The sequence below is a fragment of the Aquarana catesbeiana genome, linkage group LG01 (assembly GCF_042186555.1).
Source record: "Aquarana catesbeiana isolate 2022-GZ linkage group LG01, ASM4218655v1, whole genome shotgun sequence".
Classification (NCBI taxonomy): domain Eukaryota; kingdom Metazoa; phylum Chordata; class Amphibia; order Anura; family Ranidae; genus Aquarana; species Aquarana catesbeiana.
In genome coordinates, this window is record NC_133324.1 from 95,266,964 (window position 1) to 95,283,541 (window position 16,578).

A 16,578-nucleotide genomic window follows, 5' to 3' on the forward strand; every position below is an offset into this window, starting at 1 on the left:
AGGGAAATGAAAAGGCTTATATACTTCTAAACCAATATCCCATTACAATAAAAAAAAAAAAAAAATGAATACTGCCGCAGTACATATGCATGATTTACAGATGATTACGAACAGAAAATTCACAATACATACACTACCAGAATAATAAGAGATGGCCAATAGAAAATTAAACATATAAAAAATAAATAAATATAAGTAAAGACAGATACTTTCAAGGGAAATTTCATGTATGGCAGGCGAGGAGAGTAATTATTCATGATCATTGCAGGGCTACTAGACTTAATTTACAATATAGTTAATAAAACAAAACAAACAATCTCATCGCTATATACTGCTCCAGTCACACAACTACACTGAAACAGTTTATACATAAGATCCATAAGATCCATCCATTTTGACCATTACCCCAAAAGTCATAAGGGGGCAGATCTGACATGGAAGAAAAGCCCTGCTCCTCTATCAAGATGGCTGTTTCCAGACAGAAACACAGTGTGTAATGAAACATGGTAAGTCAGTAAAGGGGAAAAGATCAACTACAGAGAGCAAATAGGCAAAACGGACGATTTCTCTTTTTTCCTCAGATTTTTGCAACACTACTGGTTCTCTTTAAAAAGATACAAACTATGGCTCTTCATGCAGATACTTCCTTTACTAACTTAGTGGTTACCGGCATGAAATAAGCACGTTTCAAGTGTCTAAAAACCCGCTAATACTTCAGCTTCGTCAATGCTGCACCAATTATTGAAGTAAGAATAAAAACACCTTTAGGAGTTGCTTCTTCAAAAATAAGCTGGCGGTGGGAGAGTCCATATTTGATAGGTCTCTTTTTAAAAAGTGTGTCTGTACTAAACTCTAAACCTGCAATGTGTTAACAGAATTCCATCCTAGATGAAGTCAGTATTTGCATAGGGTGACCGACTTCATCACAGAAAGTGTCTAAAAAGGAAGAAGTGTCCATGCAGTACGGCATGATGAAAGGTAGAATCAATTTAGAAGGTTGGAGGGGGTGGGCAAGCTCTGTCACTACTGGGAATTGCCAAAGCTTTGCCCAATCAGCCTGGTATTCAGGCTTAGCGAAGGCAATGAAAGCTGGTGCAGGATTGTGGAGGCTGCTTTTAGGTGCCTGCACTTTAGACCTGCTATGAAAGCTTTAGCAGTTCAGTGAAGAAATCCAGTTGTTCTCTGGCCTGCTGTTTGAACCAAGCAACAACCTTTTAGCTTGAGAAAGGATGGAACGGACTGAATACAAAGTTCTCGGCTTGTCTGGAGGCAGGTCTCTGACAGTATACAGCCGGTCTTCTACCTATAAAACATAGAACAAAATTGAAGTCAGTTACTTTGAAACCCTTGGCGAGACATGTGGGCCAACCTAGAAGCTTATCCTGTATCGTCCATTAAAGTGGTTGTAAACCTCAAACATTAAATATGAACAGAGCATATCCCTCTATAGTGTGTACTTGTCTCAATTAAAAGCACTAAGTGTAATTTCTGTCTGCTGCTTTCATCCTCTGCCATCAGCATGAGTCACTTCTGACATGTTTTCCTGACACCAAGAGAAAAATAGTGACAGGGGGGGGACCCCCATCAGATTGACAGCTTCAGCTCTGTTCCTGTGAGCTGTGTAAAGGGGGCGTGTCTCTTCCCTCCAATCAGCTCTGAGACCTCTCCTTGCTAAGCTCTGCAGAGTGTAACTTCAGCTCTCCTCCCCTTTTCTGAGCTCTCAGACAAGGTTATAAATTCTGGACTTTGAACAGATGTAAAGAGAAGACTGCGGATAAACCGATTTTCATCTCTGTATCACCTGAGGATAGTCCCTTCACTGGGTATACATAAGGATTTACAACCACTTTAATGTGACTAACATCTCGTGCCTTCCCCTGCGCCAAGAAAAAAACCTCCACAGTCCTATTACTGTCCATTCTTTGAAGACTTGGGATATGTGAAATATTCAGGTAAACTGCTATTCCCTCACATGCCCATTCCAACCATCTTGGAAAACACCTGGTTCATGCCCGGTTTGGAACTACCAAGCCTTTTAAAATACACAAATAACACAGCACCCTCTATAAAATGAAATAAACAGTGCATAAACATCCTACTCAGCTAAATGGTGCATAAAAAAAAAAACAAAAAGCAAAAAATTGTTTCCTCTCCTGAAAAGTCTAAGACTAAGGAAATTCATTGGCCAGGAATAAGCAATGTTACATCATAATGCACACAGATGGCTGTTTCAATGTGTAATCTCATCTCTTTAACTCTATTTATGGAGTATATTCTTTATCTGGGACCCGATGATGAGTAGATCAGGTCTGAATGGTTTTGGACAAGCCTACTGTATTTTGACTTCTATTATAAGTGATCAACAGAATCTGATGAGTACACCTGAATAAGGAGAGTGGTAAAAAAAAAAAAAAAAAAACCCACAACACACACCACACACAAACATTGGGATTGATTTACTAAAAGGCAAATAGACTGTGCACTGGTACTGTATATACAAACCAGAAGAATAAATAAGTAATGTAAATGTTTAAATAAAATTGATGCAAATATTTGTCAAAAGTTATCATTCAAGCAAATAATGTGTCAAAAAAGTGTCAGTGCCTAAAATTAAAGTGCAATCCATGACTTCATGAAAATATTAAACGCTTAAACAAAAATTTGATTGACATATGGATCAATTACATCCTCTCGGACGATCCCCAGTGCTCTAAAAGCGACAGTGCAGTGGTATTAAACTTCAATTTAGTCCATGTGCGCTGTGCCCCAGACTCATTGGGTCCAGACTCACCAAATGTAGTTGACCTCTTATAGCAAATGCCAAAAGAGATCAAAAGAAAGCTTTCAAAAGCTCCGCTGTGTGCGTCTAGGTGTTCCTTAATGCGGTCTCCTTTTACATAGGCCAGTTTTGGAGTTAACATGTGTATAAAGCAGAGAGGGATATCATCACACAAAAACATCAACAAACACATTCACACATAAAAATGCTACTCACATTGTTTGGTGCCTCCCTGGCACCCAAGGATCATCTGCCAGTAATATTTTTAAAAATGCTGCTAACCGCCGCTCTGGGGGCGGCAGCCGATACTGTCCGTGTATGGACTTGAAGACTCGAGATAACCCGCTCGCCGCTACTCGGGCGGATTTCGTCTCTTAATTAGACATCAGGAGGCAGGGTTCTTTGTTTGAGCCTAGGTTCACACTGTAGCGATGCGGAAACCAGCACGATTACAGCTCCGATTTCCGCATCGCATCTCTCCCACAGGTAGTTCACACTGCCCTTTGCAAACTGCTGCGGGTGTCAGTACAATGTTAATGACACCCCCAGATCGGATCGCAGAGCGAACTATGAAAACACATAGGAATCAAATCGAATGGGTGAGAACACCCATGCGATCCGATTCCAGTGCAGGAAAAAAAAAAAAAAAAAAAAAAAACAGCCCCTGCACTATTTTCCTGCAAATCGAATGCAGGTTCAGCCATACAACTGTATGGCTAAACTCTCATTGCACAGACATCGCATGCGATCGGCACCGCAGTGCGGGTGCGAGTCACATGCGATGTCTGTGTTCGCACAAGTGTGAACCCAGGCTAAATGTTTAATATTCATTTTCATGAAGCCACGGATTGCACAAAGTACAACTTTGCCTTTCAGTCACGTCTTTATTGTACTTTGTTATAATACAACCATAATGTATAACCTTGTGAATATGTATGGACCCCCTTAATTTCTTGTTTTGTTTGTATGAAAAACCTTTAAAAAAAAAAAAACACACACACACACACACACACACACACACACACCCCTTTTGATAAAATATGCTAAAAAGTTAGCATCTGCTATACTCCTGATGTAATAAAGTGAGTTTAAAAGTGAGTTTGTTTAGAGGACAATAGAGCACAGGCAGCATGTAGCCCGAGTCTCACATTTCCTGCTGAAGTATCCATAACAACAAGCAAACATTGCAGCAAGGAGAGGGAGACACCCATATCCCATAAAGTCTGCAGCAGATGGAGTCCTAGAAAGTGGTAAATGAGTAGACCCGACATCTTAAAAATATTCTTCATGGAAGTGCACCTGTTATATTACCTGTCCTATTTCTTTATTAACGAAATAATGCTTGAAATATTTTCCGAGGTGCTCTGCCTCAGAACGGAAAACAGATCCATCTCCTGGGTATATTTCCACTGAGAGAGTGCCATCCATATTGAACCTAAAATAGATGATCACATTTACATATAAACATGAGAAGAATACAGCTTAGAATTATACAAGTGGTGTTATGTACTTCATTTTAGAGCTCTACAGAGCAATACTACAGTATTAAAGGGTCACTCTTCATAAAGGACATATATTTCAGTTATTGACAAATGCTGCTGGTTTGACTCTCTGGCTTCTAGACAGGATCCCCTATTAAGAATCCTTCCATTAAGACCCGTACACACGATCAGAAAATCATACAAAAAATACCGCTTTTGAAGCGATCGTATAATAATCTGATCGTTAGTACACAGCTTTCGAGAGTTGACAGTTCATCTGAAATTATCCGATGGGACAAGCATGAAAACTTCTCGTACGATAGCAGATCGTACAATTTTTGTACAAAAATACGATGCAATACATCACTTCCACAATTTTATTAGAATTCAAAATTTTTGTAATTTTAGTAACCTCTTCATGGTTGATACGAGATTAAAATGCAAAAAAAAAAAAAAAAAAAAAATATTCCGATAATCTCATCGTGTGTACCAGGCATTACGTCCACACTCTGCAGAAATAGAAATCTCATTGTTTCTGCTGATTCAACACACGAGAAACTATCCACTACCTATATACCCGTTACTTAGGGAGCGACATGGGCAGACAGGAATTACCCCTTGGGTCCTTTCACAAGGGGTTGTCCGTTTGACAGACTCCACTTGCTCAGCAGGGGATCGCTCCGTTAATCTCCTGACAGATCTGTCTCCGCTCACTGTGCAGAGATGGACCTGTTAGAGCCCTGTTCTCCTCTATGGGGAGATCGGATGAAAAGGACCGCCTGTCCATTTATATCCGATCCCATAGATGGATGGAAAATAGTGTCACCATCCGTCTAGATTTGGCGGACAGGATCGGATAGCAGTGGACATGTCACCACTGACATCCGCTGCTCCATAGGGGTGAATAGAGTGTCCGATCTGTTTCCGCCTGAAAAACTGACAGGCGGACCTAATCGGAAAGCCTGGAAGGGGCCTTTAAAGTGGTTGTATACCCCAATTTGTCATTTTTACCTACAGGTAAGCCTATAATAAGGCTTACCTGTAGGTAAAATTAATATCTCCTAAACTTGTACGGTTTAGGATGTATTCCATTTGCATGCAGCTGCTGACATCAGCGGCCCATGCGCTCCTAATGTCCAGCTGAAGGTCCGGCAGACGCTCCTGGGAAGAAGGTTCCCGCGCGCATGCGCGGGAGTGACGTCATCTTGGCTCCGGCCACTCACAGCGCTGGAGCCGTGGAACCCAGAAGAAACGCAGAGGGCAAGATGGTGTGGACCAGGCTGCAATACGGGGGCTTTGATCTAAGGTAAGCATTTCATAATGAGCTAGTATGCGGTGCATACTAGCTCATTATGCCTTTGCCTTGCAGGGTTTTTTTTTTTTAAGAGATGTGTGGGTATACAACCTTTTTAAGTACTTCAATATGTTTATTACTTTGCTGGGGAGGCTTTCCCCCCATCCCAATAAGACAGAAACTTCACACAGTGATAGTACCAACAACCAGCCATGCCAACCCCTGTATGTATGTTTCAGCACAGGGCATATGGAGAATGTAGTATGTAACGCCACGCCATGCCAACACATCAAGCCATTTATTCAGACAGTTATGAGCTTTAAGATGTTAGCTGGATTTGCATATCCTAAAAGATGCTATTAACATGTGATATAGTCATCAATACATCCAACCTGTAAAGGACACCATTGTGAATCATCACTTTTAAAGGCAGAGGATGAGCTGTCAGAAAATCTTCTTGTTCCAAAGTGAAATTAGCAAAATTCCATCTAAAATAAAAAATATAGGTTGAGAATTTCACCTAAAACATAAAGCCTACACTGGGCAACTGAAATACAAAAAAAATATATAAAAATGCATGTGTGTGTTTTATGTCAAATTTAAATTACAGCCCCCATATATAATACAATCATTTAAAAATATGATGATATTCATATCATATATAAAATGAGGATAGAATGATATTGTTAATGATGAATAATGATATTCATCATCATTAAGAATATGATTTAACAGTATAATGCTTTTTTTTCAGGGGTGATAAAATAAAAACTAGAACAGCAATAGGGTCTCTATTAAAGCCCTAGTTCTGCTGGGCTCTTGAGGGCCAGGGAAACCTTTGAGTGAGGAACATTTCCCCTCCTAGACTGTGTACTGTTGCCTTTAGCATGTCTCTTATAACCTTGGAATGTGTAATATTAGCTATTAAATAAGTCAGCAGAATACAGGCAGGAAATAAAGCATCCAACTCCATGCAAGTGATGCTTGCTATTTGAGTATAGCTTATGCCAGGTACACATGGGCCGAATATCACCAGAAATCAGCCAGTACAGTAGAAACCGCCTGACATTCGGCCCGCGTGTAAAGCTCCCTGTCCGACAGAAGGTGGTCTCACGACTGGCTATTGTCGAACGGGCATGCAGCCAATGTCCTGTGTGTTCTGGCGGGGGGTCACCCTGTCAGAACACAATAGCAAAGAGGGGGAGATCGCTGTACTAACTTCACTTATGTTAGTAGAGCAATCTGTCAAATTTTTTTGTTCAGCCCCCTGGGTTGAATAAAAAAAAAAAAAAAAATACAAAACAAAACCAAACACCACACACAACTTATTGTGTGTGTACCAGGCTTTAGGACAAGAAGGGCTTGGCACTGGGACCCATTGTTAGCATCATTGGGAAGAATTAGTATCAGTAAATACATTAGCACCCCCAAGGGCCACATAAAGAGCAAGCAAAAGGGCCCCAGTTTGAAGACCACTGCTGTAAAAAAAAATGAAAAAGGTGAGTGTTCATTGCAAGGTACATCCCAATAGGTCTGAGAATGGACAGGATCACCATATTGTTCTCAGTGAGGTATTTATACCGTACTAAGAACAATATGGTGATCCTGTCCATCCTGTGAGGTATATCATATATTTATATTTTATCTCATATACTGCCTCTGATCCCATCTACATCTCCCATTGCCACTGGTGCCCCCTCAAAGATCTGTACAAAAACTTGCTTTCCCTGATTGTTTAGTTTTGCATTCTGAGCTTTGGAATTCAGGCAGCAATGCATTATGGGAGGGTTGCAAAACATGCATGTGTGTATTATTCTTTGGAATTTTCAGAAGGGCACCAGCAGTGATCAGAGGAGTAGATGGATGCAAAAGCAGTCAATGGGGTTAATATACTAAAGGCAAATATACTGTGCACTGAAAGTGCAGTTGCTCTAGATCTGAGGGAATGTGCTGCTGATTTCTAAAACCCAATCACGTGCAAGCAAAAAATGCTGTTTTTTATTTTCCTTGCATGTGATTGGGTATTCTTTGCAAAGTGAAGCTCAGGAGCAAGTGCACTTGCAGTGCACAGTATATTTGCTTTTAGTAAATCAACCCCAGTGTATATATACACTAAAGGGTGCCTATTGTTTAGTGAAGGAGAAGGTGGGTTTGTTGGGTATTATTTTATACAGATGTGCTTTAGGGCAACCCAGCCTGATTCTTACAATCTGTGGGTGGACATACAGTAGATGCCCCACTTGTTAGGAGGGAACCAGCGATCCATTGTACACATTAGAAAACCTGCTCTGATCACGGTTATTCCCCCCCTTATAAGCGAATATCTTCAGCCACTACTCTGATGCATTCCCTCGCCATTTACAATGTGTGGACAGAGATGAGCTACTGGCACACACACTCGCCTGACTTTGTGGCCTGCAGAAAATCAGATCATGTACACGTGCCCAACAGATGTCCAAACTCTGTATTTAGCTTTAGCATTATATGGCCCTGGGCAGAGCAGCAGACAATACACAGGGCACAAAATAAGTACCTGTGCAGGTGTGATGCAGGACAGCTGAGAGGCAGGGCTCGTGGTAAAACAGATGAAGCTCCTTTCCTGAGATGTTTTGAGCACTCATCATCAATAATCGTACAAATATCTGAAGATCGCTCTGTATCTCTTTGTGTGGACTGTGTGTGGAAATGAAGAGCTAAGTTCATGGGTTGGTGGAATGACAGTGGACATACCGCTGTAGAGTAGCGCTGCACCAGCCATGTGTACTGGAAGGCATGCTTTGTCACAAATGATTGGGAGTCTTCTTGCAGCACACAGGAGGGATATTTCCATATTCTACTGTCTCTAGTTTTATCACTTGTTGGGTTTGGTTCACTGCTCACTGGGTTCTCTTTGTTCTGTGATGTGGGGATACAGCTGAGCTGGCATAAAAACTCCACTGTGAACTCTTGCTGAGAGATGGGCATGTATAAATGGGCATGTCCATCTACCGAGGAAACCTTTACACCGCCATCTTCCAGACGTGTCACACACCCGGCGTCATCATCCACAGAGGGCCATGTGACTTCAGATATATCCTTCATAAGGCTCTGAGAGAACAGGGAAAAAAAAAAAAACACAAAAACACACACAGCAGTCATTGCATTATCTCCTTCTGTCAATCATTAGCAAAATACAGAATTCTGCTTTAACTATTTTTTTGTCCATTTAAAATATTTTAACCACTTGACCTTTAGGCCTTTTTTTTTTTTTTACCATATATGTCACGCTTTAAAATGGCGCAAGCCCGTGCAACGGTGACAAACTACATATATTTACTATCCATAGGCGACCCTTTAAAAGCCTTTACAGGTTTGCTAGAATTACTGCCCATTATTGGACGTACGTGGCGATACCTCACATGTGTGAGACTGTTGCCGTTTGTGTGACCGACGCATGCGATGGCCTATGTGCTAAGACAGTGGCACTTTAAATTTTTTTTTTTAGTTATTTTTACACCTTTTGCTTTAATTTTTTACTCATTTTTTTTTTATCACTTTTATTGCGGTCACAAGGAATGTAAATATCTCTTGTGACAGCAATAGGCATGTGACAGGTGCTCTTTATGGAGAGATCTGGGATCAGCCTGGATTTCACATCACTTCCTCAAACTCAACCTACCCAAGACTGAGCTCATAATATTTCCTCCCCCTACGTGCCCCTTCTGATTTCTCTGTCAAAAGCAACAGCTCAACTATCAACCCCTCCTCCTCGTGCCAAGGTTCTAGGTGTAATCCTGGACTCTGAATGATCCTTTCGGCTCCACATCCGATCGCTTTCCAAAGCTTACCGCCTCAGCATCTCCAAGATACGCCCCTTCCTAACCTATTTTTACCACAAAGCTTCTAATCCACTCCCTGGTTATCTATCGCCTTGACTACTGCAACTCCCTCCTCATTGGCCTACCCCTAAACAGGCTATCCCCCCTTCAGTACATCAGGAATACTGCTGCAAGGCTCATCCACCTTACAAACTGCTCAGCATCTGCTATCCCTCCATTGGCTGCCACTCAACCAACAAATTAAATTCAAAATACTAATGCCGCGTACATACGGTCAGACTTTTCGGCTACAAAGGTCCGACAGCCCGTCCGACGGACTTGCGGCAGACTTGCGGCTGACTTTCTTACGAACGGACTTGCCTACATACGATCACACAAAAGTCCGACGGATTTGTACGTGATGACATACAACGGCCTAAAATAAGGAAGTGGGATTTTGCCCGTCGGACTAGCACACAGACAAACGGATTTCTGGGTCCGGCGTAGTTACGACGTAAAGATTTGAAGCATGTTTCAAATCTAAAGTCCGTCACATTTGCGGCTGGAAAAGTCCGCTGAAAGTCCGCTAAAAGTCCGGGGAAGCCCACACACGATCGGATTGTCAGCCAGCTTTAGTCCGTCGGCGTCCGTCGGACTTTTGTAGACGAAAAGTCCGACCGTGTGTACGCGGCATAACAATAACTTACAAAGCCATTCACAACCTGGTCTCAAAATACCAACCAAATCCTCCTCTTTGCTCCTCCTAAGGCCTCCTGCTCTCTAGCTCTCTTGTCACCTCATCCCATGCTCGCCTCCGGGACTTCTTCTCAGCCTCTCCCATCCTCTGATAAAATACATACAATTCTTTTCTCCGCAGGGATGAGACTTGATGGCAGAAATGGACGGCTAGAGAAAGTGTTGCGAAAGTTCAGGGCCTGAAGAACTTGATCCTAAAGAACAAAGAAAAAGGGAATAGAACATTTCAGATTTTTAATTTTTTTTTTCCTTTATTTTATTTAGAACTTGGACCGACTGGGACATGCTGGAAATCTTTTGTTGATCGGTGGCTGCTGGCGCTTATCAGTGTATTCTGACAGTTGCGAGTCCCACTGTCAGACTACAATGTCCTGGCAGGGATATTGCTCCATCAACCTCCTTTGTGTGGATGGAGGAACCTTTTATTTATTTATTTTCATTCAACCTGCTGGCTGAATAATAAAAAAAACAAAAAAAACAAAACACCCCCCCTATAGTCTTGCTTAAGGTGCCTTTTAGGACCCTTTCACACTTGTGCGACTTGTCCTGCAACTTGGGACTGCAAAGTCGCATGACAAGTCGTACCCCATGATTTCCAATGAGTACCATTCATATCTGTGTGACTTCAAGTCGCAGCGGCTTCAAAGTAGTCTCTGCACTACTTAGGTCCGACTATGATGCGAGTTGAGGTCCATAGAGCTCAAGATTACGCAGGCATTGCTTAAAGTCGCATCAAAATTGCGACAAAATCACGCGACTTTCAGGTCGCTCGAGTGTGAAAGGGGCCTTAGGGCTCATTGAGATGGGTGATCTGGGCCGGATAAGCTTCTGCAGTCGGAGGTGGCCAATAGCCGGATCTGAATGCAGCAGCATTCTGTGCTATGAGCAGAAACAAACAGGACAATTAGCACCAACCAGTTTCTGCGTAGACAGAAACACAGTCCCTTGACCGTTGCTGCCGGCATACGCACAGTTCCAGCAGCCCGTACAAATCAATGACAGGCGGACAGCCACCGCCACGGTTCACACACTGCGTGTATATCCACTGACCAAAATTGCTGATTTTTGAAGTCAGGCACCCTGGCTCACCAGGTTGAAGAATTCCTAACCAAGAGATTTCAAAAGAAATGCTTTTACTTACTCCAGCTCAATGAGATTTTTACCAGTCCAGCTGGGTAAGCTTCTCTCTGTGCCTTCATGTCAGCCCATTCTGTCACAACCATTTAACTTGTGAGTAAAAAATAAATCCTTATGTCTCAGGACAGGATACTGTGAAGCTAAAAATGTATGCTATAGAGGTATAGCTACTGAGTGTTGTCACAGCTCCAGCTTGCAGTACAATAACAACTGAAATCACTCTACCGCTGGCTGGAGCTGTGACATTCTGTGCATGCGCCGCTGACACATCAATGACTCAATGGGGGACATTTATCAAAACTGTTGCACATAGAATCTGGTGCAGCTGTGCATAGTAACCAATCAGCTTCCATTCACATTAGCGTGTCTCCAAAGTCGCATGATTTCCAGTGCGACTTTTGATCTGACTTTACATTCTATGGATCAAAGCCACATCAAAAGTCACACCAAAAGTTGTGTAGGCACCTTTTCAAAGTCACAGCGAATTTAAGTCGCACAGATTTGAATGGGTGCCATTGAAAAGAATAGGGTGCGACTTGTCGCACAGTTGAAGTTAGATACTGATTGGTTACTATGCACAGCTGCACCAGATTCTGTGTGCACCAGTTGTAGTAAATCTCCCTCCAATGTGTCATCAGTGTCACAGGCACTGCTTGATTGCTCATTGTTGATATGAACTTAGCCAGGAGCAGCATCCAATAGGGTCCACGTATGCTGTACATGCATTTGCACAAACATTACATGCGTACAGCAAATACACAGGTTCTTTCTGCTGGCAAGATTCTGTGTATTTTGAATGAGCCCTACAGCAGCCATGCACTATACAATCTGGTTTGTACAATCTCCTTTAGATCTACCATCAACTATGTAGTACGAGGGACTGCCTGATTGGATACAAACGAAAGGTATTGTTAGGTTTGTCCTCATATTACATAGTTTTGATAAATCTAAAGGAGATTGTACAACCAGATTGTATAGCATATGGCCAGCTGAGGAGCTATTTTTTTTTAGGAAAACAGGGTGGATATATATGTATATATTTTAGAGGGAAGTTTTTTTTTTTTGTTTTTTTTTTTTTTTTAAATAAACCACTTTGAAGCTGCAGCCTGTTCTGTCCCCATTTCCCCCCATCGATGCAGCTCCCCATCTCTCATGAAATCACCGAGCTGTCATCCGTTTCCTCGGCTCTCAGTCGGCAGTGACACACACAGTCCCGCCTCCGCCATAGGCATTGGACCAGCTCCTGTGATAGACAGAACACTGGGCCAATGCCAGTGGCGGAGGTGGGACTGTGTGTGACGTGCGAGCCGAGTGAGACCCGAGGGGAGAAGAGATGACGGCTCGGTTATTTCCGGCAGCACTCGTCCCTTTCCGAGGTACGCGGTTAGCGTATAACACCCACCTGCGATTCCCCCCCCCCCCTATTTTCAGGGGAAAAAAAGTGTGTGTTATATGCTGATAAATATGGTATATACTTCTTTATCCCATTGTTTTGCAAATCTATATACACTACAAACTGTACGACTGAATCGGTTCTGATATCACTGTTTTACTAACCTGACAGCTTATTATTCTAAATAGGAAACCTTCATTTTGTTTGCAAATATTAAAGATTCTTACTACCAGCAAGAATGATTCCTTACATTTAAAGAGCACCTGTCATTTCAGATCCATCATGGCAGCGCCTGTTAGCGGCATCCACTCACCTGCTGCCACCACGCCCCTCACCTTGTTGTGTCACTGCCGCATCACCAGCCGTCCCATTAAAGTGAATGGGACTGTCGGTGAGTCAACAGCGGGTCAGAGGAGGAGCCTCTGAGGGACAGAAATGACAGTTGCTCTTTAAACATTATGATTTAAATTAAGTCTTTCTCCATCCTGTAGGAAAAACAATTGGAATTAACCGTTTCTTCTAGGTCCAAGCAGCAAATTTTGTTGAAGGATAGGTTCATCACTTGAACATGTTACCCCCCGTACATGTTCAAACAGACCCCTCTCTTCACCTTAGCACCCCCCCCATTACCTGTGATAGCAGGTGAGGGTTCCTCTCCCCTGCAGCCACTGTCACATTTGAAATCGGTGTCGCTGTGCAGGGCCTCCGCCAGCGAAGTCGCATCATTTATTCACGGGGATCTTCAACCTCAGCAGATGGACTTGTAGTTTCAATGAACTGTGTGATTACTGATCATTACTCTCGTAGTCCATTCACAATAAATGACGTAAATAGACACCCTCCCGGAAATGTGCGACCGTGCTGTAGCCATCATTCATCTATAGCGCGGTCAGGAAGAGGGGAAACCGCTCTGCATCAGTACTGCATAGACCTCAAGAAGGAGAAGTTAATCCCACAAACTAAAAAATAAAATGTTAGGGCTTAGGTATGCCAATGGCAGCCCTTGCTGCCCCTCTGAAAAGCAATCTGTGGTGGATCACTTTTCAGAGGGCATTTGACAGGCAGCAGGGAGACATCTGTTTTAACCCTGTAATGCCCATACCAACTACATTGCATGAGGTTACAGATCACATCCAGAAGGGCCCCATGCACTTGAATAGTTTGTACTCCCCTCTGAATGGGACGAGTGTATCATTTTTTGCCAGGGACGGTGAAGCAAGGCATTGCAGCTGTGCCACACATACATCTCCCTACAGCTGTGGTGCTGGGTTAAAGGGGCGGACGTAATTGAAGAAGCTGATTGGTTTCTATGCAGAACTGCACCAGGTTTTGCACTCTCCAGTGTTAGTAAATCCCCCCTCAGTGTAGAATGTGTCCGGGTTGGTCCTTATCATTTGCTCTCTCCTTACCCGGCAGCTGCTTGTCACAAACTCAGTCCTGTGTCTCCCCCTCTCTGGCTTCTGTACAGGGTGAGCTCCAAGCAGAGGCTTCTCACACAGGAACTCAGTGCCGCAGGGTGACAGGCAGAGCCTTCCTTCTCCTCCATACTGAACCTCCACAGAGTCATCAGAGAAAAGGAACAACCTGCAGTCAGAGGACATTCTTCTCCTGTACAGGAAGTGTGCCTGGGCTTCCTGCTAATCTACAGGGACTTTCTGTTGTGCTACACCCTCCCACCATCCAATCAGAGTGCTCTCAGGGACTACTAAGGAGATGTTGATAGGATAGTGGGTGTTCAGGGGGCGGGCTGTAGCTCTAAGTTCCTGTCACTTAGCAACCAAGGGATGCCAGTCACTAGAGAGCAAACTCTCCCTCAAGGATGTCTCCATCCATGTAGCTTGTATTGTGTAACATTCATAGGGTTGTCCCGGCAGATCTGGTTATGGACAGGTTACTAGGCATGAATGCCAGCTGAAACTGATTTCAACAACATTGGAATGGGAAGCATTGATTATGACATACCTCCCAACTGTCCCTGATTTGGAGGGACTGTCCCTGATTTGGAACAATGTCCCTCTGTCCTCCTCATTTGTCCCTCATTTTGGTCTGATCTATATACCTGTATTAAAAATGCACTATATGTCTTATCAAAAAGTGTTTTACATTGTTAAACCTTTCATCCCATTTCTAAATTGTTGCATTTGTACATTTCAAAAGCCAATATAAAGGAATAGTATTGGTTAAAAAAAAAGCACTTGTGGGTTTAACCAATCATTTTTTGTATATTAATTCTCATTGTAAGGGGACATGGCAGGGGTAGGGGCGGACTGACAACTCATGGGGCCCCCGGGCAATAGGAGATTATGGGGCCCCCGGGCAATAGGAGAAGATTATGGGGCCACCGGGCAATAGAAGATTATGGGGCCACCAGGCAATAGATTATGGGGCCACACAGCATACACATACAGTATACACACACAGAATACACATACACACACATTTTTACATACTGTCCCTGGTTTTATTGAGGCTGGCAACCCTGATGGGGCCCCTTAGTGACATGGGGCCCTCGGGCAGTGCCCGAGTGCCCGAATGGTCAGTCCGCCCCTGGGCAGGGGGCGCATCCTATTAATATATACTTTTGCTTATGGGTGTCCGTCATTCCCATCTCAGAAAGTTGGGAGGTATGGTTATGAGGTATAATAATGCCTCGTACACACGTTCCAATTGTCGTACGACGTATCGTTCGCATTTTGTTGCATAAAACTAATATCGAATACAGCGGCGCAAAATGTGCTCTACGAAAAGTAAGATTTTTGTCGTACGATTCTGGAAAAACCTTCCGCTGTGCGTAGCTACATATATTTTAAATAATGTCAAATACGTTTGACCCCTGTGTCTTTCTGGTTTATTTTCGTGTTTCCAATCATGCGTGGTGTTCGTCTATCTATTTTTAGCGTACTGATTAAACGATTGTCATACGGTAGGCTGTCGTCCAAGCAAAGTTTTTGTGTTTGTCCCTTCAGATTTTGTTGGACGGACTGTCGTGATCAGCTGTCGAAAGCTGTGTACTAACGATCAGATTATCGAACGATCAATCCGAAAGCAATTTTTATCATCCGATAATCGGAATGTGTGTAAAAGGCATTAGGCTCTAGGAGGGAAAGACTCGGATAGGGGGATAATCTCCTTTTGAAACATACAGGCGGTCCCCTACTTACAAACATCTGACTTACAAAGGACTCCTACTTACAAACGGAAGGAGACAACAGGAAGTGAGAGGAAATCTACCACTAGGAAGGGAAATTCTCTCCTGTAAGAGCATAGTTGCCAACATTGTAAAAAAAAATTTAGGGACACTTTTTTGACTGTAGGCGGAGTCACACTATTATAAGGGGGCGGGGCATGCATTTGTAGGCGCGACAAAGGAAAGTAAAGATGCGGCGCGCTCTGTATTCCAGAGTTTAACAATCAGCAGCTAAAGATACTCCAAACACCTGGTGTTAGCGCTTTAATCATCCCGGCACCATGGTTGTTATGGTGTCAGGATGATTGAAGCGCATTATTTCTATTATTACATTGTAATATAGAATTAAATCATTCAACTCACCATAATGCAGAATCAGTGGGACCCCTGAGTGTGTCGCCTGCCACCAGGTGCCCCCAGCAGAGTCCGTCCTTGCATCAGGTGCCCCCAGCAGAGTCTGTCCATACATCAGGTGCCCCCAGCAGAGTCTGTCTTTACATCAGGTACCCTAGAAGCAGAGGCCCTCCTTACAGATCTGTGTCCCTGGCAGTAGAGCCCCTCCTTACATCTGGTGTCAACAGCAGCGGAGCCCTCCTTTATATCTGGTGTCCCTGGCAGAGGAGCCCTCCTTACAGATCTGTGTCCCCCAGCAACAATGCCCTCCTTACTTCAGTATCACCAGCAGCTGGCAGCCCTCCTCACAGAACGATCTGTGCCCCCCAGCAACAGAACCCACCTTACTTCAGTGCCCCAT

The 16,578-nt window shown here is 43.3% G+C and overlaps 1 protein-coding gene across 2 annotated transcripts; it reads right to left on the reverse strand.

The window, feature by feature from the left end:
* Nucleotides 1-80: 80 nt before the first annotated feature.
* On the reverse strand, nt 81-14,285 carry LOC141132990 (uncharacterized protein C5orf34-like). Of its 2 annotated transcripts, none has more exons than XM_073622043.1 (6): nt 14,047-14,285; nt 10,212-10,301; nt 8,088-8,641; nt 5,947-6,042; nt 4,091-4,214; nt 81-1,303 (listed from the first exon to the last, which is right to left on the reverse strand). In XM_073622043.1, exons 1-6 carry the CDS (start codon nt 14,236-14,238, stop codon nt 1,151-1,153), a joined length of 1,209 nt encoding a protein of 402 aa, XP_073478144.1. In that variant the 5' UTR covers nt 14,239-14,285; the 3' UTR covers nt 81-1,150. The 2 variants fall into 2 exon arrangements, with proteins under 2 accessions (XP_073478144.1, XP_073478151.1); XM_073622050.1 differs by lacking the exon at nt 14,047-14,285 and adding an exon at nt 13,268-14,038.
* Between the last annotated feature and the right edge of the window lie 2,293 nt (nt 14,286-16,578).

What these genes read in the sequence shown, in the direction of transcription:
- LOC141132990 (XM_073622043.1), bottom strand. Translation starts at nt 14,238, where the DNA reads ATGTCCTCTGACTGCAGGTTGTTCCTTTTCTCTGATGACTCTGTGGAG. An exon ending in TCCCTGCGGAGAAAAGAATT is followed by an intron (nt 8,642 to 10,211) that starts GTATGTATTTTA and finishes CTGTTCTCTCAG; the next exon opens with AGCCTTATGAAGGATATATC. An exon ending in TTAATAAAGAAATAGGACAG is followed by an intron (nt 1,304 to 4,090) that starts GTAATATAACAG and finishes TATGTTTTATAG; the next exon opens with GTAGAAGACCGGCTGTATAC.